The sequence below is a fragment of the Heterodontus francisci genome, chromosome 26 (assembly GCF_036365525.1).
Source record: "Heterodontus francisci isolate sHetFra1 chromosome 26, sHetFra1.hap1, whole genome shotgun sequence".
NCBI classification, from domain to species: domain Eukaryota; kingdom Metazoa; phylum Chordata; class Chondrichthyes; order Heterodontiformes; family Heterodontidae; genus Heterodontus; species Heterodontus francisci.
Genome location: NC_090396.1, coordinates 46,571,088 through 46,592,896, shown reverse-complemented (window position 1 = coordinate 46,592,896; position 21,809 = coordinate 46,571,088). Strand labels below are relative to the sequence as shown.

Here is a 21,809-nt window from a genome sequence, read left to right as displayed (position 1 = left end):
TGCTGGTCCTGGATTCTAATCAGCTGACGTTTGAAAGACTCCCACACGTCAGATGTTGATTTACCCTCAAACAGCCGCCCCCAATCTAAATTCTTCAGTTCCTGCCTAATATTGTTATAATTAGCCTTCCCCCAATTTTGCACCTTCACCCGAGGACTACTCTTATCCTTATCCACAAGTACCTTAAAACTTATGGAATTATGGTCACTGCTCCCGAAATGCTCCCCCACTGAAACTTCGACCATCTGGCCGGGCTCATTCCCCAATACCAGGTCCAGAATGGCCCCATCCCTAGTTGGACTATCTACATACTGTTTCAAGAAGCCCTCCTGGATGCTCCTCACAAATTCTGCCCCATCCAAGCCCCTAGCACTAAGTGAGTCCCAGTCAATATTGGGGAAGTTAAAATCACCCACCACTACAACCCTGTTACCTTTACATCTTTCCAAAATCTGTCTACATTTCTGCCCCTCTACCTCCTACTGGCTGTTGGGAGGCCTGTAGTAAACCCCCAACATCGTGACTGCACCCTTCCTATTCCTGAGCTCCACCCATATTGCCTCGCTGCATGACCTCTCTGAGGTGTCCTCCCGCAGTACAGTTGTGATATTCTCCTTAACCAGTAATGCAACTCCCCCACCCCTTTTACATCCCCCTCTATCCCGCCTGAAGCTTCTAAAGCCTGGAACATTTAGCTGCCAATCCTGCCCTTCCCTCAACCAAGTCTCTGTAATAGCAACAACATCATATTTCCAAGTACTAATCCAAGCTCCAAGTTCATCTACCTTACCTGTTATACTTCTCGCATTGAAACAAACGCACTTCAGACCACCAGTTCCGCTGTGCTCAGCAACATCTCCCTGCCTGCTCTTCCTCTCAGTCCTACTGGCATTATTTACTATGTCCTCCTCATTTACTTCACTAGCTGTCTGACTGCTCTGGTTCCCACCCCCCTGCCACACTAGTTTAAACCCTCCCGAGTGACGCTAGCAAACCTTGCAGCCAGGATATTAGTGCCCTTCCAGTTTAGATGCAACCCGTCCTTCTTGTACAGGTCCCATCTGTCCCTGAAGAGAGCCCAATGGTCCAGATATCTGAAACCCTCCCTTCTACACTAGCTGCTCAGCCACGTGTTTAGCTGCACTATCTTCCTATTTCTAGCCTCACTGGCACGTGGCACAGGGAGTAATCCAGAGATTACAACCCTAGAGGTCCTGTTTTTTAACTTACTACCTAACTCCCTAAACTCCCCCTGCAGGATCTCATCACTCTTCCTGCCTATGTCGTTGGTACAAATGTGTACCACAACCTCTGGCTGTTCACCCTCCCCCTTCAGAATGCCCTCTGTCCATTCAGAACATATTGCCTTACCAAACTAAGTGTCATCCTCAAGCGTGCATATACAACTCTCAATTCCTTCATACAAGTCATTAAGTATAGAAGATTAAGGGCTGATCTAATTGAGATGTTTAAGATGCTTAAAGGAGTCGATAGCAATGCTCCCTTTATTTTCCTTTTGCCGTGTGTGGCCCATTTATTGCACTGCATGGTCCCTGTAAGGTTGCTGTGCAGACACACATACACACTTCTTAAAGGGACTGCTTCTTGTACGTGGCCTGTTTGTCCCCACGCAGTAAGTTCTGGACTGTTGCGTGGCTTTGGAAAATTGTGACTAATTTCTTCATCTATTTGTTTTAATAATCTGGGGTGGAAATTAACAGCTCCTAAAAACGTGTGTATCTTAAATCCCATTATTTTCTCCATTAAACTTTTCTTTACATATATTAAATTCATTAAGCTCCACTCTTTGACTTATTTTTAAATTTCCTTGTACTGTTGCTATTGTGTTCTCTTCTCCTGTGAAAAAGGATACAAGGTACTCATTTAGCTAGTCTGCTACTTTCTTTCTTGTCCATTATATTCTCACCTGCTTCTGTCTTTGTCACTCTCCATTTCTTAATATAGTTATAAAACCTTTTTCTGTTACCTTTGACATCCCTTGCAAGTTTTTCATATTCCCTTTTTATAGCTTTTATTACTTTCTTTGTATCCCTTTATTGCTTTTAATAGCTCTCCCAATTTGCAGGATTTCCACTTCACCTTGCATTTTTGTGAGCCTTTTCTGTTGAGCTTGCCAATCCTGTCAAATTACTCAGTTTGAGTAACAACAACTAGTCTTCAGAGTGAAAGCAAATTCCTAGCTACTCAGATACAAGGGAGGCCAGAGCTAATGGTCTAGTTATAGGATGCAAACTACTAGATTACCTGTTTACTGATTACAAACACACTGGGGATCTGGTGAAATTGGCTGTCCATACTTTAATTTGCAGCTTTCAATTAAGTCATATCTAAATCAACGAGAATAAGTATCTAGTTGATTACAAGTAAAACAATCCATTAATGGAGTTATAAAGTATAGATTGGAAGCGTGTATCCTTTGAAGAAAAGGCACATTAGTGTCTACATTCCTCCATTTTGTAATGGTCATGATAAAGCTATGAAACAAAACAGTGGCCAAACTGACTTCACACCTTGTATTCACCTTTCTGCTAATGTAAGTAAACAGAGAGAACAAAAAAATTAAGCTAATATATGTGACCCTTGCTCGAGACAATCTGCAAAATGCTGCAGTGTAAGGTTGAAAAGGGATAATTTCTATTTTCCTACTGATAATTAGTGCAATTCATGGCAGATGCAGGGGGAGGGTGGAAGAGAATAATTAACGACATTTGTCATGAAAAATAGGAACTTCAAACATAAATTGAGGACAAATAATTTTCCTATTAAAACTTTAATTAAAATGCAATCCAATTATGCATCTCTGCTGCGTAAAACAAATAATCTTTCAAAAGCAAATTTGCCCTCTATTTCTCACATTAACCATGTTGTAGTGGCTCACTTTCACTTTGTTACAGCATCATTTGAAGTATTTTTCTACCAGCTTTTTTTTTTATTAGTAGTAACATTTATTGCCTATATTTTTTTTAAAATTAGGAAACACTCCTTGAAAGGTTGTATAGCTCTGAAAGGCCACAACAACTGGGAAAGTGAACTATTATAGCCACTAAATTACACGGAATTTAACTACAGGGCCAAGACCTAGGTTAATGATTGGAGTGGGGAAGAAGGAAGATTTTTGTATTAAGTGTAACAAAATTGTAAGCCCAAATCTTGACAAATGGGTTTACAATTTCACCACACTTAGTGTACTGTGGAAACCTTTCCCAACAGATGTGTCAAATTTCCCATTACGTTTTACTGCTTCAAAGTAAAAGAGCTTACATAGACAAGAGCAGAACAACACAAAAGTGGATGTTCTTTAGTTGAATCAAATACTTGCTGCTTAGAGAATTTGTCTGTCATCTATAGTAAATTATTCACTGGTGAAACAGCATAAAGGAAGATAATGCCATCCCCATGGCATCAGAGGACAAATGCAGATATATAGTACATCACATGCCATGGCTGGCAATACTATATTCTAATACCACACAAAACAGCAGGGATTGAATTTAAAATGAGGGTCTAATCTTAACGCTCACAGAACAAGTCCAAAACAGCTCTCACTGTAAATCTATTATTTCATATACATCTAAGGAAATTAAATTCTTAGAAAGCATTTTGCACTGGGCACTCGATAATGAGCCATAAAATAAAAGGATCTGCCAAGTCTGGAACGCTGCCAGTTTTGTACTGATACTTACGCTCCATATGTGGGGATAGGTGGTGGTGGGGGTGCAGCGCGGAAGGTGTTGTAAACAGCGCGACCTCGCCCCCGTAAATGAGCTCCTCTGTAGGCCACAGCTGCTCCAGCTCCTGGGTATGGAAAACCAGTCACTAGAGACAGAGAGGAAAATCAGGTTTACTAGATTGCCTTGCATTCATTACAGCTCAATTAGAAGCTAAATTGATTAAGTGTTTCATACGAGCACTCATTTGATTGATCTCATTATGCAGCATATTGCACACAAAGATGTAAAACATTCCTTACAAAATGTTCCTTAAAAGTTGCATCTCTCTAGTGCTGCTCACATTCACACTGATATCTCAATGCTTTACAGTAGTGGAAAAATAGCAGACACCAAACAGGAGCGGGAAAGGCAAAAAAGGAAGGCCAAGAGAAGGGCTGAAAGCACAATTCAGGGGAAGGAGGTCTCACAGAGGCTTTTGATGGTATTTAAGAAGGAATGAGGGCATAAGGCAGAGCTACTGGAGAAAAGCATTCCAGATGGTGAGGGGGTATGGACTGAAGGAGCAGCCAGTGATGGTGGAGTGGGAAAAAGAAACAGGCTGGTTTCACGAGGATGGGATGATGCATGCAGGGTTGTATGGGTGGAGAAGGTTGCTGAGGCGGTGAAAGATTCAGACGTGAGAACAAGGTTCCTCATGTCAATTCACTGCAGCATGAGGAACCAGTAGGGTTGTCAAAGACAAAGGTGATGAAAATGTTGGCCTTGGGAGTTGTGGTAAGAATGTACACTGCAGTGTTTTGGATGAGCGTTGAGCGCAAGGTGAGCGTTTGAGAAATTTGAGATAATAAAGGCATGAATCAGAGTTTTGGTGGCAGAAGGGTGTGTTATGGAAATGAAAGAATGTGGCTGCAGCGATAGATGAAATGTGGGGCGAGGACACTGAGCTCAGGGGTGAGCAGTACAATAAAGCTCCATACCTCCGAGCTCAGCCTAAGGTGGTGGTCAGCGAGGTCCATGGAGGCTGGGGTATGTAACTACAATTCAAGCTGTAAAAATTATGTACATCACCTGCTTGTGCATTAAAGCTACACAATGAGGGAGAATTAAATATAATCTGAGCACAACATGAAAGTTTTAAGCATTTTTCTGTTCATCTGTTTTAAGTTCCCTAAGCCCTGTTCTGCTCAGTTGCTTAAAGTGCTGATAAGTGCAGCAACCCGCATTGATAACAGGGGTGATTAATCTCTGGTGAAGTTGACACTCCTTAGCTACCTTCTTCCACCTCCACCAACTCTGAACCAGTTAATGTAACAATTGCTGAAAATTTCCCATTGAAGGTACTTTGTTGCAAAGTTTAGCTGTTCCATAGTTGAATTAACTCAAACACAGCAGCTCAGTTCATTTTTACCTTTTTCAGAAAGCTCATTCGCCAGGACTTTTTAAAGAAACATCAATTTCACTCTTTTTTAGGTGGAAGACAGGAAATAACAGGTTCAATATATCTCCTGGTTACGCCTAGTTTTAACACCATTCTCGCTGGTAATTATCCAGCATAGACAGCAGATGGGGAACTAACGTGACCATTCAAAGGACTTGGAAAATTACCTTTTAGGGACATGATTGGATCCTTTTTATGAATGGGGAGTTTTTCGGAGTTAAGTGAACTAGGTGTTCAAGTGTTTTAATGAAAGTGAAATATGAGAATACTTCATGTCATACAGACATACCAACATGCGCCAGATGCAAAATTAACTAATTATACTTTTCCTTTTTAATGAGAAAACAGTGCGAAAAAGAGCCCTTTTCAAATCTTCAGGTCCATAAAATTAAGCAACATGTGCCAGAATTGAATTTGAATTCCACAGGTGAAGTGAGAGTGACTACCCTTAACATCAAGGCAGCATTTGATCGAGTGTGGCATCAATGAGCCCTAGCAAAATTGAAGTCAATGGGAATTGGTTGCAGGGGTGCGGTGTTGGTGGAGAGAGCAAGGCATAAGTCAGGAGTGTGATGGAATACTCTCCACTTGCCTGGATGGGTGCAGCTCCAACACTACTCAAGAAGCTCAATACCATCCAGGACAAAGCAGCTCGCTAGATTGGCACCCCATCCACCACCTTATACATTCACTTTCTCCACCACTGACGCACAGTTGCAGCAGTATGTACCATCTACAAGATGCACTGCAGAAAACTCACCAAGGCCCCTTTAACAGTACCTTCCAAAAGCGCAACCTCGACCACCTGGAAGGACAAGGGCAGCAGATGCATGGGAACACCACCACCTGCAAGTTCCCCTCCAAGCCACACACCATCCTGACTTGGAACTATATCACTGTTCCTTCACTGTCACTGGGTCAAAATCCTGGAACTCCCTCCCTAACAGCACTGTGGATGAACCTACACCAAAGGACTGTAGCGGTTCAAGAAGGTGGCTCACTACCAGCTTCTCAAAGGCAATTAAGGATGGGCAATACATGCTGGTCTTGCCAATGACGCTGATATCCCATGAATAAATTTAAAAAAAGCGGAACTAATCAGTGAGTAAGAAATAAAAGCAGAACGAGAACTGCAGCCTTGGTTTTGTGGGCCAGATTGTCAGGAGTCAAGGACTGAAATTGCCCAGGTGCTGTAACTTCGATACTAGGCTGGAGACATTACAGTCATTAAGCAACAATAATAACTGACTAGTGTAATGAAGGAAACAAAATGCCAACTCTGCATGTTAATGAAAGCATTCAGCTCAGCCCCAGTCACTGAGAGTACTCCAGTTTATCTTTACAGAACATAACCAAAAATATGAGACACCTGACAGGAGTAAGTGTGCTTTCACTGATAAGTTTTAATTCACTCAAGGAGGAAATACAAATGGTTCAACAGTGTGGGCTGCATTCGTGAATGTGTTTAATTCTGAACTCAGCAGTGATTAATGAATTGAAGATGAAGCTGATCTTCTTTCATATGCATGGAAGACCTCAATACACTGGAGGTCATCAATGCAACATCCTGCTACTTGTTCTGTCATTTAAAACAGAACATGTTCTACAATTATCATGGTTATTTTCATTGCATGAGAGTTCATTATTTCACTTCAGTGGAAATAAAAATTGGAAGGTAAAAAATAGAGAAACCTGCATGGTGTAATGTGTTACACACTGGCCTTTCACTTTTGGGACCTGGGTTCAAATTCAGCCCAGGCTGATGTAATGGAAGTCTGGGGTTGTTGCTTACAACTGTCCGAAGTGACATGAGTTTAGCTCTTACTGGCTATGGAGCTAAAGCATTATTTGACAATCTCACTCAGACACCACAGTATGGTTGTGCATGGGTTTCTCTTCTGAGGGAGGGGGAGGCTCAGGTAAATTGTTGGAGTAGAGCATAGGGGAGCTTTATTCTGCATCTACCCATGTGATATCTGACCTAGGTGTATGTGATACAGATACTGGGTGGCTGAAATAATGGGGGGAGCTTTCAAATTACTGCTGGAGTGAGAACTGGCGTTGATATCAATGAAAAGGAATATTGTCTGCTTTCTATTAATGGGCGATAGACCTATCATACCAGCTTTCAACTCCAGCAGTAAGTTCAAAAGTATCCCCACGCCTCATGTCAGGTTTTCTAGATCTAAGCTTCCATACGAAGTGTTCAATGAATTCTTTATAATGAGTGCCTCAAGTATACAATAGCAATGTTTATAATATGAGGCCTTTGTGCAAAATCTATTTTAAATTCCCTTCTGGTACAATCTGTATTGATACTTTTCTTCACAATTATCATACCCAGAAAATTCCAAACTGTGACTTCAGAATGGAAAATATTTTGGAACCGAAGTGGGGAACATCTCTTCTGAGTCCTATTTCCAGTAAAATCATTATTCCATTCTGTTAGAATGTTTTTACAATTTTGTTGAAATCGTGACTGGAGGAAATCACTGCCCAATAACTATAGTGATATTCGTCAAGGTCTACACCAACATCTCACCAAAGAAACTAATCGATAGCCTTCACAGCAAACTCCATAATTTAGGGCTACATTTAAGCATGAAAAATGCTGTAAACTGCACTAATCGTCTGAGACGGGTCCTGTGGAATGCATCTGTCAAGATTCAGGGAACACTGTGGGTTTCTTCCACCATGCACAGAGCTCCAGTTCCCCTATAGATATTTTTAACATTAGGAAACAGTATGGAGGTACATCAGCTTTATCACAACATTGGAAGTCTAGTGGTGCGCTGCACTCGAGTTGTATCCCATTTGTTCTCCATCTCAAGTGATGTGAGAATGTCTTCTGGCAGGGAATCTTACACTTGGGTGTTTTCCAGAATCATACTGGAACCTGAGTCACTTACTAGAATTGGAACCCAATTCTGGAGTTATGCTACCATCTTGTTGTCAATGCCCATCAACGTGAAAGTAATAACATTACAGTACCCTAAGATTCCAACTGCCAGTCTCACTGGATAGCAAAATGTTTTAACAGTTCCATTCACAAAGTACCATGGTCTGATGTTCAGCAGTGGTTTCAGGGAATCATCGGGCAGTGTTGGAAATAATACTTTTGGAACATTCATTAAATCACTATGCAGTGTGGTATTTATTTAATTTTTAAATGAAATGTTATAATCCACATTTCAAAAATATTACACACACAAATTCCAGCAGAAAATTTCTGCTGATGAGTGCGTCACTGAATCTGAAGAAAAAGCCAGTGTGAAAACACTCCAATTGTCTGAAGCCCACAATTCAACAGCTAAATGCCAGCAGATAGTGATTGTAACAGTGCTGCCATTTACACTGCCCATTGCATTCAATGTGGGACAGAGTTGTGTTCAGCTGGTATGAACTGAACTAAATGGTAAGGGTGTTGTCAGAAATCTAGATTAATAAAAGGTCAGGTTTAATTGAACACTTTTTAAAGTTTTGATGGCTCATACATCTTTTATTAAAATCAGAATTAAAATTAAAATCTTGAATTTAAAACTTAAGTGCAAATGACAATATTCTGCTTTTTCCCAGCTATCAATGGATGACATTATAAATTAATCGGCCAACATCAGAGGCATAGCCAAATTCAGATGCATCAATAACATGGAGAGGCATCAGGGCAGGGCAATCATCATTCTCCCCAATCCAAAATGGGATGCACTGGACATGTATATCTGGTTCAGGGATGGTTCTTCTCCTAGAAGTGATGGTTAGCACAGCATCAAGTTTAAATGCAACTGAATCCTTCCACATCAGCCCTGGAGACATCTACCATTTCAGACAGTTTGGGGAGTTGGTGGCATAGTGGTAATGTCACTGGATAAGTAATCTAGATACCTAGGCTAATGCTCTGGGGATATGGGTTCGAATCCCCCCCAAAGCAGCTGGTGAAATTTGAATTCAATGATTAAGTCTGGAATTAAAAAGCTAGTCTAATGGCGAGCATGAAACTATTATCAATTGTTGTAAAGATCCATCTGGTTCACTAGTGTCCTTTACGGGAGGAAATCTGCCATCCTTGCCTGGTGTGGCCAACATGTGACTCCAGACCTGCAACAATGTGGTTGATTCTTAAATGGCCTAGCAAGCCACTCAGTTGTATCAAACTGCTACAAAGTCTAAGAAAAGGAATGAAACTGGACAGACCACCTGGCATTGACCTAGACATTGGAAACAACAATGGCAAACCCAGCCCAGTCGAACCTGCAAAGTCCTCCTTACTAACATCTGGGGGGCTTGTGTCAAAATTGTTTTTTAATTTGTTCATGGGATGTGGGCGTCGCTAGCTAGGCCAGCATTTATTTCCCATCCCTAATTGCCCTTGAGAAGGTGGTGGTGAGCTGCCTTCTTGAACCACTGCAGACCATGTGGGGTCGATACACTCACAATGCTGTTAGGAAGCGACTGCCAGGATTTTGACCCAGCGACAGTGAAGGAACAGTGATATAGTTCCAAATCAGGATGGTGTGTGGCTTGGAGGGGAACTTGCAGGTGGTGGTGTTCCCCGGCATCTGCTGCCCTTGTCCTCCTAGGTGGTAGAAGGGTTTGGAAGGTGCTGTCGAAGCAGCCTCAGTGAGTTGCTGCACTGCATTTTGTAGATGGTACACACTGCTGCTCTGTGCATTGGTGGTGGAGGGAGTGAATGTTTTTGGATGGAGTGCCAATCAAGCAGGTTGCTTTGTCCTGGATGGTGTCGAGCTTCTTGAGCGTTGTTGGAGCCGCATCCATCCAGGCAAGTGGAGAGTATTCCATCACACTCCTGGCTTGTGCCTTGTAGATGGTGGACAGGCTTTGGGGAGTCAGAAGGTGAGTTACTCGACCCAGGATTCCTAGCCTCTGACCTGCTCTTGTAGCCACGGTATTTATAGAAAAATTAGGAGAGCTGTCCCACAGACTAGTCAAGCACAACCTGACATAGTCATACTCATGGAACCATACTTTACAGACAATGGCCCAGACACCACCATCACCATCCCCCAGTATGTCCTGGCCCACCGGCAGGACAGACACATTAGAGGAGGCAGCACAGTGGTATATAGTTGGGAGGGAGTTGCCCTGGGAGTCCTCAACATTGACTTCTGATTGCATGAAGTCTTCTGGCATCAGGTCAAACATGGGCAAAGAAACCTCCTGCTGATTACCACCTACTGGCCCCCCTCTGCTGATGAATCAGTGTTTCTCCATGTTGAACATTAATTGGAAGAAGCACTGAGGGCACAGAATGTACGCTAGGTTGGGGACTGCAATGTCCATCACTAAGAGTGGCTCGGTAGCACCACGACTGACTGAGCAGGCCGAGTCCTAGTCTGTGGCAGGTGGTGAGGAAACCAAGAGGGAAAAATATACCTGACCTTGTCCTCACCAATCTGTCCATGACTGTATTGAAATGAGTGACCACCACCACGCTAAATGGGATAGATTTTGAACAGATCCAGCAACTCAAAACTGGGAATCCGTGAGGCTCTGTGGGCCATCAGCAACAGCAGAACAGTATTCAATCACAATCTGTAACCTCATGGCCTGGCATATCCCCCACTCTACCATTACCATCAAGCCGGGGGACCAACCCACGTTCAATAAAAAGTGCAGGAGGGCATGGGCATGCCAGGAGCAGCGCCAGGCACACCTAAAAATGATGTGTCAGCCTGGTGAAGCTACAACACAGTACTACGTGCATACCAAACAGCGGAAGCTGCATGCAATAGACAGGGCAAAGTGATCCCACAACCAACAGATCAGAGCTAAGCTTTGCAGTCCTGTCACATCCAGTTGTGAATGGTGGTGGACAATTCAACAACTAACAGGAGGAGGAGGCTCCACAAGCATCCCCATCCTCTGCAATGGTGGAGCCCAGCACATCAGTGCAAAAGGCAAGGCTGAAGCATTTGCAACCATCTTCAGCTACAACTGCCGAGTGGATGATCCATCTTGGCCACCTCCTGAGGTCCCCAGCATTACAGATGCCAGTCTTCAGCCAATCTGATTCAGTCCACGTTATATCAAGAAACGGCTGAAGGCACTGGATACTGCAAAGGCTATATACCCTGACAACATTCTGGCAATAGCACTGAAGACCTGTGCTCCAGAACTAGCCGCGCCCCTAGCCAAGCTGTTCCAGTACAGCTACAACACTTGCACCTACCGGGAATGTGGAAAATTGCCCAAGTATGTCCTGTACACAAAAAGCAGGGCAAATCCAACCTGGCCAATTACTGCCCCATCAGTCCACTCTCGATCATCAGTAAAGTGATGGAAGGGGTCATCGATGGTTCTATGAAATGGCACTTGCTTAGCAATAACCTGCTCACTGACACTCAATCTGGGTTCCAACAGGGCCACTCAGCTCCTGACCTCATTTCAGCCTTGGTCCAAATGTGGACAAAAGAGCTGAACTCCAGAGGTGAAATGAGCGTGACTGCCCTTGATATCAAGGCAGCATTTGATTGAGTATGGCATCAAGGAGCCCTAGCAAAACTGGAGTTGATGGGAATCAGGGGAAAACACAAGTGCCAGGCAATGACATACCTAGAACAAAGGAAGATGGTTGTGGTTGTTTGCAGTCAATCATCTCAGTCCCAGGACATCACTGCAGGAGTTCCTCAGGGTAGTATCCTAGGCCCAACCATCTTCAGCTGCTTCATCAATGACCTTCCCTACATCATAAGGCCAGATCTGGGGATGTTCGCTGATGATTACACAATGTTCAGTACCACTCGCGACTTCTCAGATACCGAAGCAGCCCATGTCCAGATGCAGCAAGACCTGGACAACATTCGGGCTTGGGCTAATAAGTGGCAAGTAACATTCGTGCCACACAAGTGCCAGGCAATGACATCTCTAACAAGAGAGAATCTAACCATCTCCCTTAATGATCAATGCATTACCATTGCAGAATCCCCCACCATCAACCTCCTGGGGATTAACATTGACCAGAAACTGAACTGGACCAGCCACATAAATACTGTGGCTACACGAGCAGGTCAGAGGCTAGGAATTCTGCAGCAAGTAACTCACCTCCTGACACCCCAATGCCTGTCCACCATCTACAAGGCACAATTCAAGAGTGTAGTGGGATACTCTCCCCTTGCCTGGATGGGTGCAGCTCCAACAACATGCAAGAAGCTTGACACCATCCAGGACAAAGCAGCCCACTTGATTGGCACCCCATCCACCACCTTCAACATTCACTCCTTTCATTGCCGACACACAGTTGCCGCAGTGTGTACCATCTACAAGATGCACTGCAGCAACTCACCAACATTCTTTTGACAGCACCTTCCAAACCCACGACCTCTACCACCCAGAAGGACAAGGGCAGAAAATTTATCTCCCAATGGGTGCCGAATTCCCAATGTGACGTGGTTTATGTTAACAAAAAAGCATGCAAAAGTGAGCAGCACATTTACTTTTGCCTTGTTCCTGATACCAGCACACTTTTTTCAATTTACAGCCAAGTACGAGGGATCTGGATAAATGCAATGTTTTGGTCAGCAACCTTCGTCCATTCAGCTGACATCTGTGCTTTTAATGGAAGGTGGCTTTTAGCCTCAAATAGAAGTACTCTCCTTCAGTGCAGCTTTTGTTGCAGGACACCCAAATTTTCAGCATGACAGTAAGCATCATTCGCCCACATGCCTCCATTGTGAACTACTGGTCTACTTTTCTGCTACTGCCATACCTTCCCCTTTTATGGTGAGCTGCAACCCTATACAACAACAACTTGCTTTTAAATAGTGAAGGAAAAGGCACAGAGGCATGAGAATAAAAGAACGCCAAGTCAAAAGAGGAGACATTAGAAGACAACCAAGTATTATTCAAAGATTTTTAAGTAAGATCTTAAAGGAAGGGAGGGTGGTTGAACGCTGGAGAGATTTAAGGAAGGAATTCCAGAGAGTGGGACCTATAAGGAACTGCTGCCTCAATGGATACAATTAGCAGGAGGGATTCCCAATACAAAATCTAGTGTGGTTCATTGACTGTACTAACCTTGTCTTTTGTTCCTTTAATGATAGTCAAATTTCACAAATTTAAGATTGACTCAATGACTGGTGGAAGTTGTTTTTCCCAATTTACCTGATCAAAATGCCTCATAACTTGGAGCATTTCCATCAGATAGTCCTTTAACTTTCTCTGTTCTAGTGAATAAAGGCACAGGTTTCTCTAGTCTCCCCTAAGAAATAAAGTCTTTCATCCCTGGCATCATCTTTGTAAATCTCTTCTGTACTTTTTCCTTGGCGTCTTAAAGTAGGTCACACAAACTGGACACAGTGGGGTAGAAACCGGTCCAGAAATCAGGGGCAAAGATGATCAATTTTGCAAAGTGATGCCCAGTGCCTTGGATGATTTTCAGGCATCTCGGGAAGCCTCTATAAACAAGCATTCGGCCCCTTGCATATGTGAATGAAAGGCCTAGCACCTGTTTAAGGTCCACTCAGCAACATTTGTTGGCGTTGGTTTTGTTGGCAGTGTTGCAACAGAAAGAATTTTTTTTTAAACTTACCTTCCTGTGGAGCCAGGAGGATCAGGAGGGCTCCTACCAGCTCCACAGCACTTTTGAGAGCTGCTGTAAGCTGTGATCAGCCCCCTCCCTGGAACTAGGCCATTAGTTATAATCCTGAAAACAGGTCAGAATGAATTTTTATCCCAATATTCTAACTAATGATTTGTATAAGTTGACCATTACTTTTTTGCCTCTATTTGTAAAACCTCTAATCCACATTTGCCTTTTTTTTTAAAAACAGCTTTGTGAACATATCTTCCTATGTTTAAAGATTTATGCATCTGAACTATTAAAGGCTCTCCTTTTAAAAGTTAACCTATAATGCATATCCCCGATATTATCTTTTAAAAGTTGAAAACTTCATCAACTGTACTGAGACTTTCCAACTGTGTGTCCTGAGACAGAATAAAATAATTTGTAAGGGTCTCTATAAGAAAATAACCATTTAAAATGCAGGAAAAATAATTCTTCTACTTCAGCTAATTGCAAATTCCACAGGATGACATGCTCATGAATATGTTCCCCGAAGTTTCAGCACAACGGAAGACCATTTGGCCACTGCTAGTGACTGCTTTATATAGCTATTTACTTGAATCGATTTTCTTACACAAATGTTGAAAACGCTTTTTTTTTGTCTGGCTGATGTCACCGGCAGGGGATTGGACACTGCTAAAGTATGTTTAGTATTATAGTATTTAATATTAGAACCACATTAAGGAATCAATTATTTGTTAGAATTTGTTAAAAGTTGTCATTAGTAATTTTGGGCTGCATTTTAAGAGCCCGCCGCCAATCTCGGCAGCAAGCTCAAAAATTGGCAGCCCGCACGGCAAAGAGCCACCGTAATCTCAAGCGCAGCAGCTCATTTAAATAGCCAGGGTAGCCCGCTCCCCCCACCCAATCTTGTGGAGGGGGCGGGTTTGTCCATTCCCGGCAATGGTGTCAGCTGCCTGTGCAAAGGTGCTGGCGCCGTTTTTAAAGGGCAGACAGCTCCGCTGCCCAATTTAAATTTTTAAAGTCCTAACCCCCAAAATTAAATATATAAAATTCTAATGCCCCTTTTCCAACCCCCAATAACAATTACAATAACTATTTGCCCTTCACCCCCAAAACTTACCTTTACCATCTGACTTTCCCCCCCCCAAACTGCACAAAGTTTAAGGTTCAACCCTTCCTTCCATCCATCCCCTACACCCATTACCTTTATTTGACCCTGTTTCTACCCCCTCTCCCTGCACTGACAAACTTATTTCCTCCCCCCTCCCCTCCAGTGCGGCACCACGTTTCCCCGGACGGGGATCTGAAAGCGTGGGAGTGCTGGCAGCCAGGCCGAAGTTCATGGTAGGCCCTCAAGATTGGAGGTAAGTGTATGTAAATTCATTAATTTTATTCATTTGCATATTTAAATTGTGGTCCCGTCGCCTAATGGCAGGGGTGGGGGGGGGGGGGGGGAGGGGAGTGAGCGCCATGGAGCCTTGCCGCCGCTGGGAGGATCGGGCTGGGCCCTCTTGGCATCGAGGTGTGTGGCGGGCCTCATCCGGAGCCATCTTCAGGCCTGCCCCCACCACGGATCACGATGTCGAGGGTTTGGTAAAATCCAGCCCTTTGTGTGAGATTTAGATTTATGTGCCAGTGTATTTTGCAGTGAACATATTGCTGAGAGTTCAGCTTGCAAGAGCTGGGCTAACTGATCCAATCCTTAAATCCATTTTAGTTTATAGGTTTCTGGAAACTTCTAACCAGCTACAGCAGTCAAAACTATTTTTGCGAGACAAACACCCAGATTAAAAGCAATTTAAACAAAGAGTGAAACATCTCACATGTGAAAAATTCCATATACACATTCTGTGGGAATGAACTCATGTGTACAAGCAGGTTTTGTTTCCAGCCTTCCTTGATTCCCAGAATTTGTATAACTCTTTCAGTCAGCTGATAAGATAAGTATTTTAAATTCTCATTGCTGGGTTCTTTGATTGCCCATTCCAAATTCTCTTACAAGCAGGCATCAGCTAGATGTAATGCATTAAAGACTCTAAGTAATGATCCCAGGATTCCCCAGACAGCTCTGCCTTGTACTACCTCCTCCCAACTATTTTCTCCTCTGTTTGCAGCCACTTCCCTCATATGTCTGTCTTTGTGTTAAATGAAAAACTTGCATTTAAATGGGACTGTTATGTCCAGGTGAGAAAGGGATCTAAGGTTCCCTCTCAGCCTTCACCTGGTCTTACCGTAATAGGGTTTAATTTTAAACACACCGTGTTTTTAGCTCCCCCTTAGTGAATCCTTGTTCACTAACTTCCAATTATAAGGCAAAGAAACTAACAAAACAGGTTTTCTTAGGTTTAAGGAAAAAAGGTTGAACTTTATTAAACTTAAACTCTAATGTAGTTAACGCCTACGGATACATGATGCACCCATGCTAGCAAGCATACACAATGCACACATGCAGATAGAGATAGAAAAGAGAAGAAATAAAGTGGAAACATTTGAGGCAACATCTGAAGAGTTTTTGTTATGGTTCTTCGAGCTCACCGTAGAGTCCTTGATTGGAGGTAGGTCTTGCTTTTTGTTGGGGCCCAGTGTTCTTCTTAAACCTTGTTCAATGTAGGAGACTTTTCTCTCTTGAAGTTCATGTGTCCTCAGTGGGTCCAGAGGCTTGTGAGAAAGAGATGGGAGCAGACAGGAGAGGTCTTCTCGCTCCAGGAGCAAATAGTCTTTCTCAGTTCAAACTCTTTGTAAAATTCAGAAAACCCCTGGTTGCCAAGTAGGTTAGTCATGTGACTAGCTGGTCTGACCATGTCTGTTTGGGGATTCTCTTGTCTTAGCCGACCCTGGAATGTCTCTTCTTACACACAATACCTGGTGCTCAAAGTCCATTGTGGGTTAAATTGGAGCAGGGAATAGCCCCTTTGTCCCTCCACACACTGTCTGTTAGTATGCAAATGTTTTTTCCAGCCACAGCTGATCGGTTTAACAAGTCATTTCCTCACTCCAGCAACAGTTTAAAATCAATGTTCGTATGACTAAATTAGTATGCCTCATTCTTGACAGGGACCTTGCATGACCTCAGGCTATACCAAAGTGTAATGCAGCCAATGATGTGCAGCTTTTTTGAAGTGTAGTCACTGTTGTAGGAAAATGCAGCAGCGAATTTGCAAACAGCAAGATTCAGGAAACAGAAATTAAATAAATGACCAGATAATCTTTTTTTTGTATGATGTTGGTTGAGGGATATAAGTTGGCCATGGAATCTTTAATTTCCATCTGAGAAGGATCAAAGCCTCAGTTTAACATGGCAACTGAAAGCCTCTGACAGTGCAAGACTCCCACAGTGTTGCAATGAATTGCCAGTCTGGATTTATGTGCACTTAAGTCCTGTAGCAGGACTCGAACCTTTGACCTTATGGCTCTGAAGCAAAGGTGCCACCACTGAGCCAAGGCACAGGCCTCAAAAGTCTTCAGGTCACGATCTTGGCAGTTACACGGGGATCATACCTGCCTGTGCCCTCCAGCACTGACATTGCCAGGGTTTTTGGGGTCAGTATGACGGGATGTCTTGGCACGGGGACCACGCACCACTACAGGCACATCTCTGGCATCTGCTTACCCCATGCCCAGGGGAACTTTGCCTTTAGTATTCACAGGCATCCCTCCAAGATCAACCCTGTAATTTTCCTCTCAGCCCCCTGAGCAAGAGAGCTGATCATCACATATGCCGATATGGAAGCCAGTATCCTGCCTTTTCAATCAGCATGCTGGCCACCACCTCTAGATTGGATCCCACAGCAGTCTGTCGAGTGAAAACACCTAGTTGGTTGGGATCTCCCAGCCTCTGGTCATTACTTGCTTTGTGAATGGTGGACGGAAGTTCTATCCCTTATGAAGCATTGAAGAAACAGCGAAAACTTGGCACAATCAAGTCTGTAATAAGTAGTGCAGCATTTCTCTGAGAATAATAACAATCATTGTCGACAATGTGCATTAGTGAGTTGGCCATCCGTGGAAAAGTAAAAGCAAAGAAAGGTACACACTCATGACACTAACATTAGTGCTCAGCCACCATCGTTTTTTTCCTTACAATGCTTAATATCCTTGTCATACTAGGACATTTATACCAATCATAGCAGTGTAAATATGCCATGAAAATTTCAGTACAGAGCCAAGATCAAAATGGTCCTAACTGCATTTCTAGAGGTGGCACAATGCTGTCTCAGTTTTAGCCTAACGTCAGGAACTGACAACTCAGAATCCAATACACAGCTTGACAGTTGAATATCATGTCATTCACATCAAGCATGGTCTATATTTCATTCTGTCACAAACTGATGTGTTGGTAGATAAGTGTACTGACCAGGATACTAACCACATGTGCTGCGCAGTCTGACTTCCACTGATACTTGGAGCACTACTGTGTGCACAAGCATGTATGCAACTTGTGTGCAAGCAAATGTGCAGTAGCGCTTCCATTTTTGGAGAAGCCCACAGAAACTAATACTTGCAGCTTGTACATCCTAGCCTGTGTAACAGGAGGTAATATTTAGTCAGTGTAGCTGAATTAACTGGACAGATGCCAAACAACACCATTAGTCTCTGTACAACATTGGCAGGGCATTTAAACCCTATGCTAAGTCCTATTGTTGGGGACTTATTGTTGCAGACATTTTCATTCACGGTTTGGTTTATCTCTATTCAGTGTAGAAATGTTTTGGAAGGGAACACTCTCAATCACAATTACATCACTGCAACCAATAACAAGTGAATGAGCTATCACAGCTGTACTGATTATTCAATTAAAATGCTAATCAACAGAAGATTAAATACTGGATTAATCATCTCTTTGAATCAGTCACACATTTGATCTGGTATTGTTCCATGTAAGATGGCTGACATCAGTAAGACAGAAAGACATGCACTGCAATGCACTTTTAGCTTATTGTGTATTAGCTGGGCTAATTGACTAATTGATAATAAACTGCATGTAAATCATTGCTGCAAATATTTTGTTAATCTTTCAATAATACAAATCCCCCAATGCCTTAGCAAGTTCAGCCACTGCATAGCTTGAGCAAGAACCAGGTTCAAACACTGGCCTGTGCTGCATTAGTTGCTCTCAGCTCGGATCGTTGTTCACACTAAGCTGCGCGGTCGCATGCCAGCCTGAAAGTTCCCATGCAGGCCACGCACAAGTCGGCCCTTTTAAGTTCCTGCGTGTGTGCGGCCATGCAATAAAGTTTTAAAGCGGTTGCGCACTTAAACAAATTGTCCGCATATTCCAAAAAATAATTAGAGGGAATGTTGGCTAGGGTGGCAGTAGAGCTCGTAGAATTGGCCTCACCACCCCTAAGTAAAGGAGGGAAATTCATCAGAGCTCTTGATTGTTATCCAATTACCTCTGTTGAATTATTAGGATGAGCTTTTATGACCATATGGATGAACAGCCTAAGTGTCACTTAATGTCAAGGGTCACATATGAACACTGTCTAATTGTGTAAGGTAGTGGAGGGCAAATTGCAGCTATGTACCCTTACTCGAGCAAGGAATGAATGCCTTCAGGAGAGCAGGCAAGTGAAAAGATTGGCAAGAAACGTACAAAATAAAAGGGGAAATTGACCAAGGCTCCCACTTCTGCTTACGACTCTGCTGGAAGTATCCGAGTGTGGCCATCAACCTACAACAACAACTTATATTATGCCTTTAATGTACTAAAACATCCCAAGGTGCTTCACAGGAGCATCATAAAACAATATATGACACCAAGCCACAAAAGGAGATACTAGGTCAGATGACCAAAAGTTTGGTCAAAGAGTTAGATTTTAAGCAGTGTCTTAAAGGAGGAAAGTGAGGTGGAGAGGTGTATGGAGGGAATTCCAGATCTTAAGGCCTAGGCAGCTGAAGACACGGCCACCAATCGTGGAGTGATGAGAACTGAGGATGCTCGAGGCCAGAATTAGATCAGCGGAGATATCTCGGAAGGTTGTGGGGCTAGAGGGGATTACAGAGATAGGGAGGGGCCAGGCCATGAAAGGATTTGAAAAGAAGGATGAGAATTTTAAAATCAAGATGTTGCTTGACTGGGAGCCAATGTAGGCCAGCGAGCACAGGGGTGATAATGTGAGGGGATTTGGGCAGGATCAGTCAAAACTCACCCCATGAGTAACCGCTTGAGTGTGGTAAAAGAGGGCATCTGTGGAACCGAACACCAGCAAGGAATCAACATCTTCAGAAGAGATAAAGGGGGAAAGCTGGTGAGAGAAAAGGCTCTTTTCATAAGCACTAGAATATTAATTTCTTGAAATATTCAGTTGGCACAAGTGGGATCGATGTGTGTTGAATTTCTCTGATTCCTGTGTTTGCATTAGAAATATGTTGAAGACGATTTCCTCAGGTAGATATTTCTGGCAACACTGTGTGTTCATAAAAGTTTTTATGATTTTGAAGAAATATTGACGGGAGGAAAACTTTAGGAATGCATTTCCAATGTTGCTACACACTTAACAACTGGAGCACTCTTACCCCCAAGTTACTGACCTTAAAGTTCCAGTGGCCTGGGTAGCAGTTAAGGAAACTCACTTGTTCTGAATATTATCTGTGTTTTATAAAAAAATTAATTTATATAGCTGCGTATCACATCAAAATGTCTTGAAGTGCTGCACACAGTGACTCACAAGACTGAAGAATTAAAAGTGGAAATCCATTTGAGAAGACATGGTTTGTGCATCACTGTTCTTCATCCTTGACCTGAGTTTTGGATAACAGTAAACCCAAAACTATGATAGAGATTGGAGGTCAGTAACAAGAGTACACAAATTAAGAGTTCGTAAAATTGACATTTGCTGTGAAAAGTGGATGTTCCTCGCAAAGGATGGCACTTTGAATGACACACTATGACAGGCATGTTTCCTCCTACTGATATATCAGATAAAATCAATTAAGCAAGTACAGGCAATGTGCTTCAAATTTACAACAATCACATTTTAAGGGCTTTTACCTATCATACTGATGTCTGTGAAAAAGGAATAGTCTTTTATTGAGTCAGCTTACTTGATTTTAAAATTATTTTCTTGTTAACTTTTATAAGGAATTGTTACAAGAATGGAGTAAAGTGATTCAAAAAGAGACTATACCACTATTTAATCCAGATTTCCCACAAAGCAGGCTTCATATTTATTCAGCTGGATTAGGGTTAAATGTAGTTTAAACATTACTGCAGTGATCTGATTTCTGATAGTCTTGGTTTCAAAGCACCCCCAGTATGCTGTGATCGCTAGCTGCTTCATTTTGAATTCATGGAGCTGCCTGGAAATCGACAAGCAGATCATTGGATGCTGGTTGCAGCAGGTTTAAAAGCTGCACTCAAGAGTTTGTAAATCAATTTCTAACTGTGAGAAGGTCTCAGTAAGCAAAACAAGAAGATATTTATGTAAAATACTGGGCAGAAAATTGGACTATGCAGGGCATCAGAAAAGGGATACAGTCTCTTTAAACAGGTTACTGTTCCATTTGTCATTGTGGTGAAGCAGATTTGACTATAATAAAACTAAGCCTGGGGATGAATGGAGGGAGACTTGCCTGTCATCAGTACTGGATTTACAGTGACTGATAGCACTGAACTCCAGTATAGAGAGCCTGCTGATAAACAGTGATTAATTACTGTCTATCCAGTTTATTCCTTGTGAAAGTATGTTAAATCCTTCGATAATTATTTGCGAATATATCCAAGGAATGTGGCCAGGCAAAGATGGCTATTTACTGCCTCTCCAGGGAATACAAAACATATGGTAGCGTTTAGACTTGGCAAACTGCAGTACTATGGTTAGGGGAGAGAAAAGATTTGTGGTAAATTAATCAAGTGAGCTCGACAGACTGCCTTGCTTTGAAACGAAGGCAGTATCCATTAAAAATGATTTGGTACAGCATCAGGAAAAGGAAATAAAAATGAAAAATGAGCTCTTTCTGTCACCTGCTTTCATTTCAATCATTCTGTTTCTCCTTTTCATACTGCTATCCTGCAGGTTTCTTTATTGCTTTCACTTATTTTCTGACTTGTAAAATTATTTACCTGCATAAAACTCTGGGCCATAGACAGCTCCGACGACTGGATTTAATTTCCAGCCTGAAAGAAGAGACAGGTCTG

The 21,809-nt window shown here is 42.7% G+C and overlaps 1 protein-coding gene across 14 annotated transcripts in view; it reads right to left on the bottom strand.

Moving 5' to 3' along the window:
* The window catches only part of rbfox3a (RNA binding fox-1 homolog 3a), a 1,511,127-nt gene that overhangs the window by 39,952 nt on the left and 1,449,366 nt on the right, over positions 1 to 21,809 (bottom strand). For all 14 annotated transcript variants that reach the window (XR_010977565.1, XR_010977567.1, XM_068058136.1 and 11 more), the window contains 2 exons: positions 21,735 to 21,788; positions 3,705 to 3,837 (listed from right to left, as the gene is read on the bottom strand). Coding sequence is in view for 12 of the 14 variants with exons in the window: in XM_068058136.1 (XP_067914237.1) it covers positions 3,705 to 3,837; positions 21,735 to 21,788 (187 nt within the window). In the remaining 2 variants the exon portion in view is untranslated. The remainder of the gene's footprint in view (positions 1 to 3,704; positions 3,838 to 21,734; positions 21,789 to 21,809) is intronic.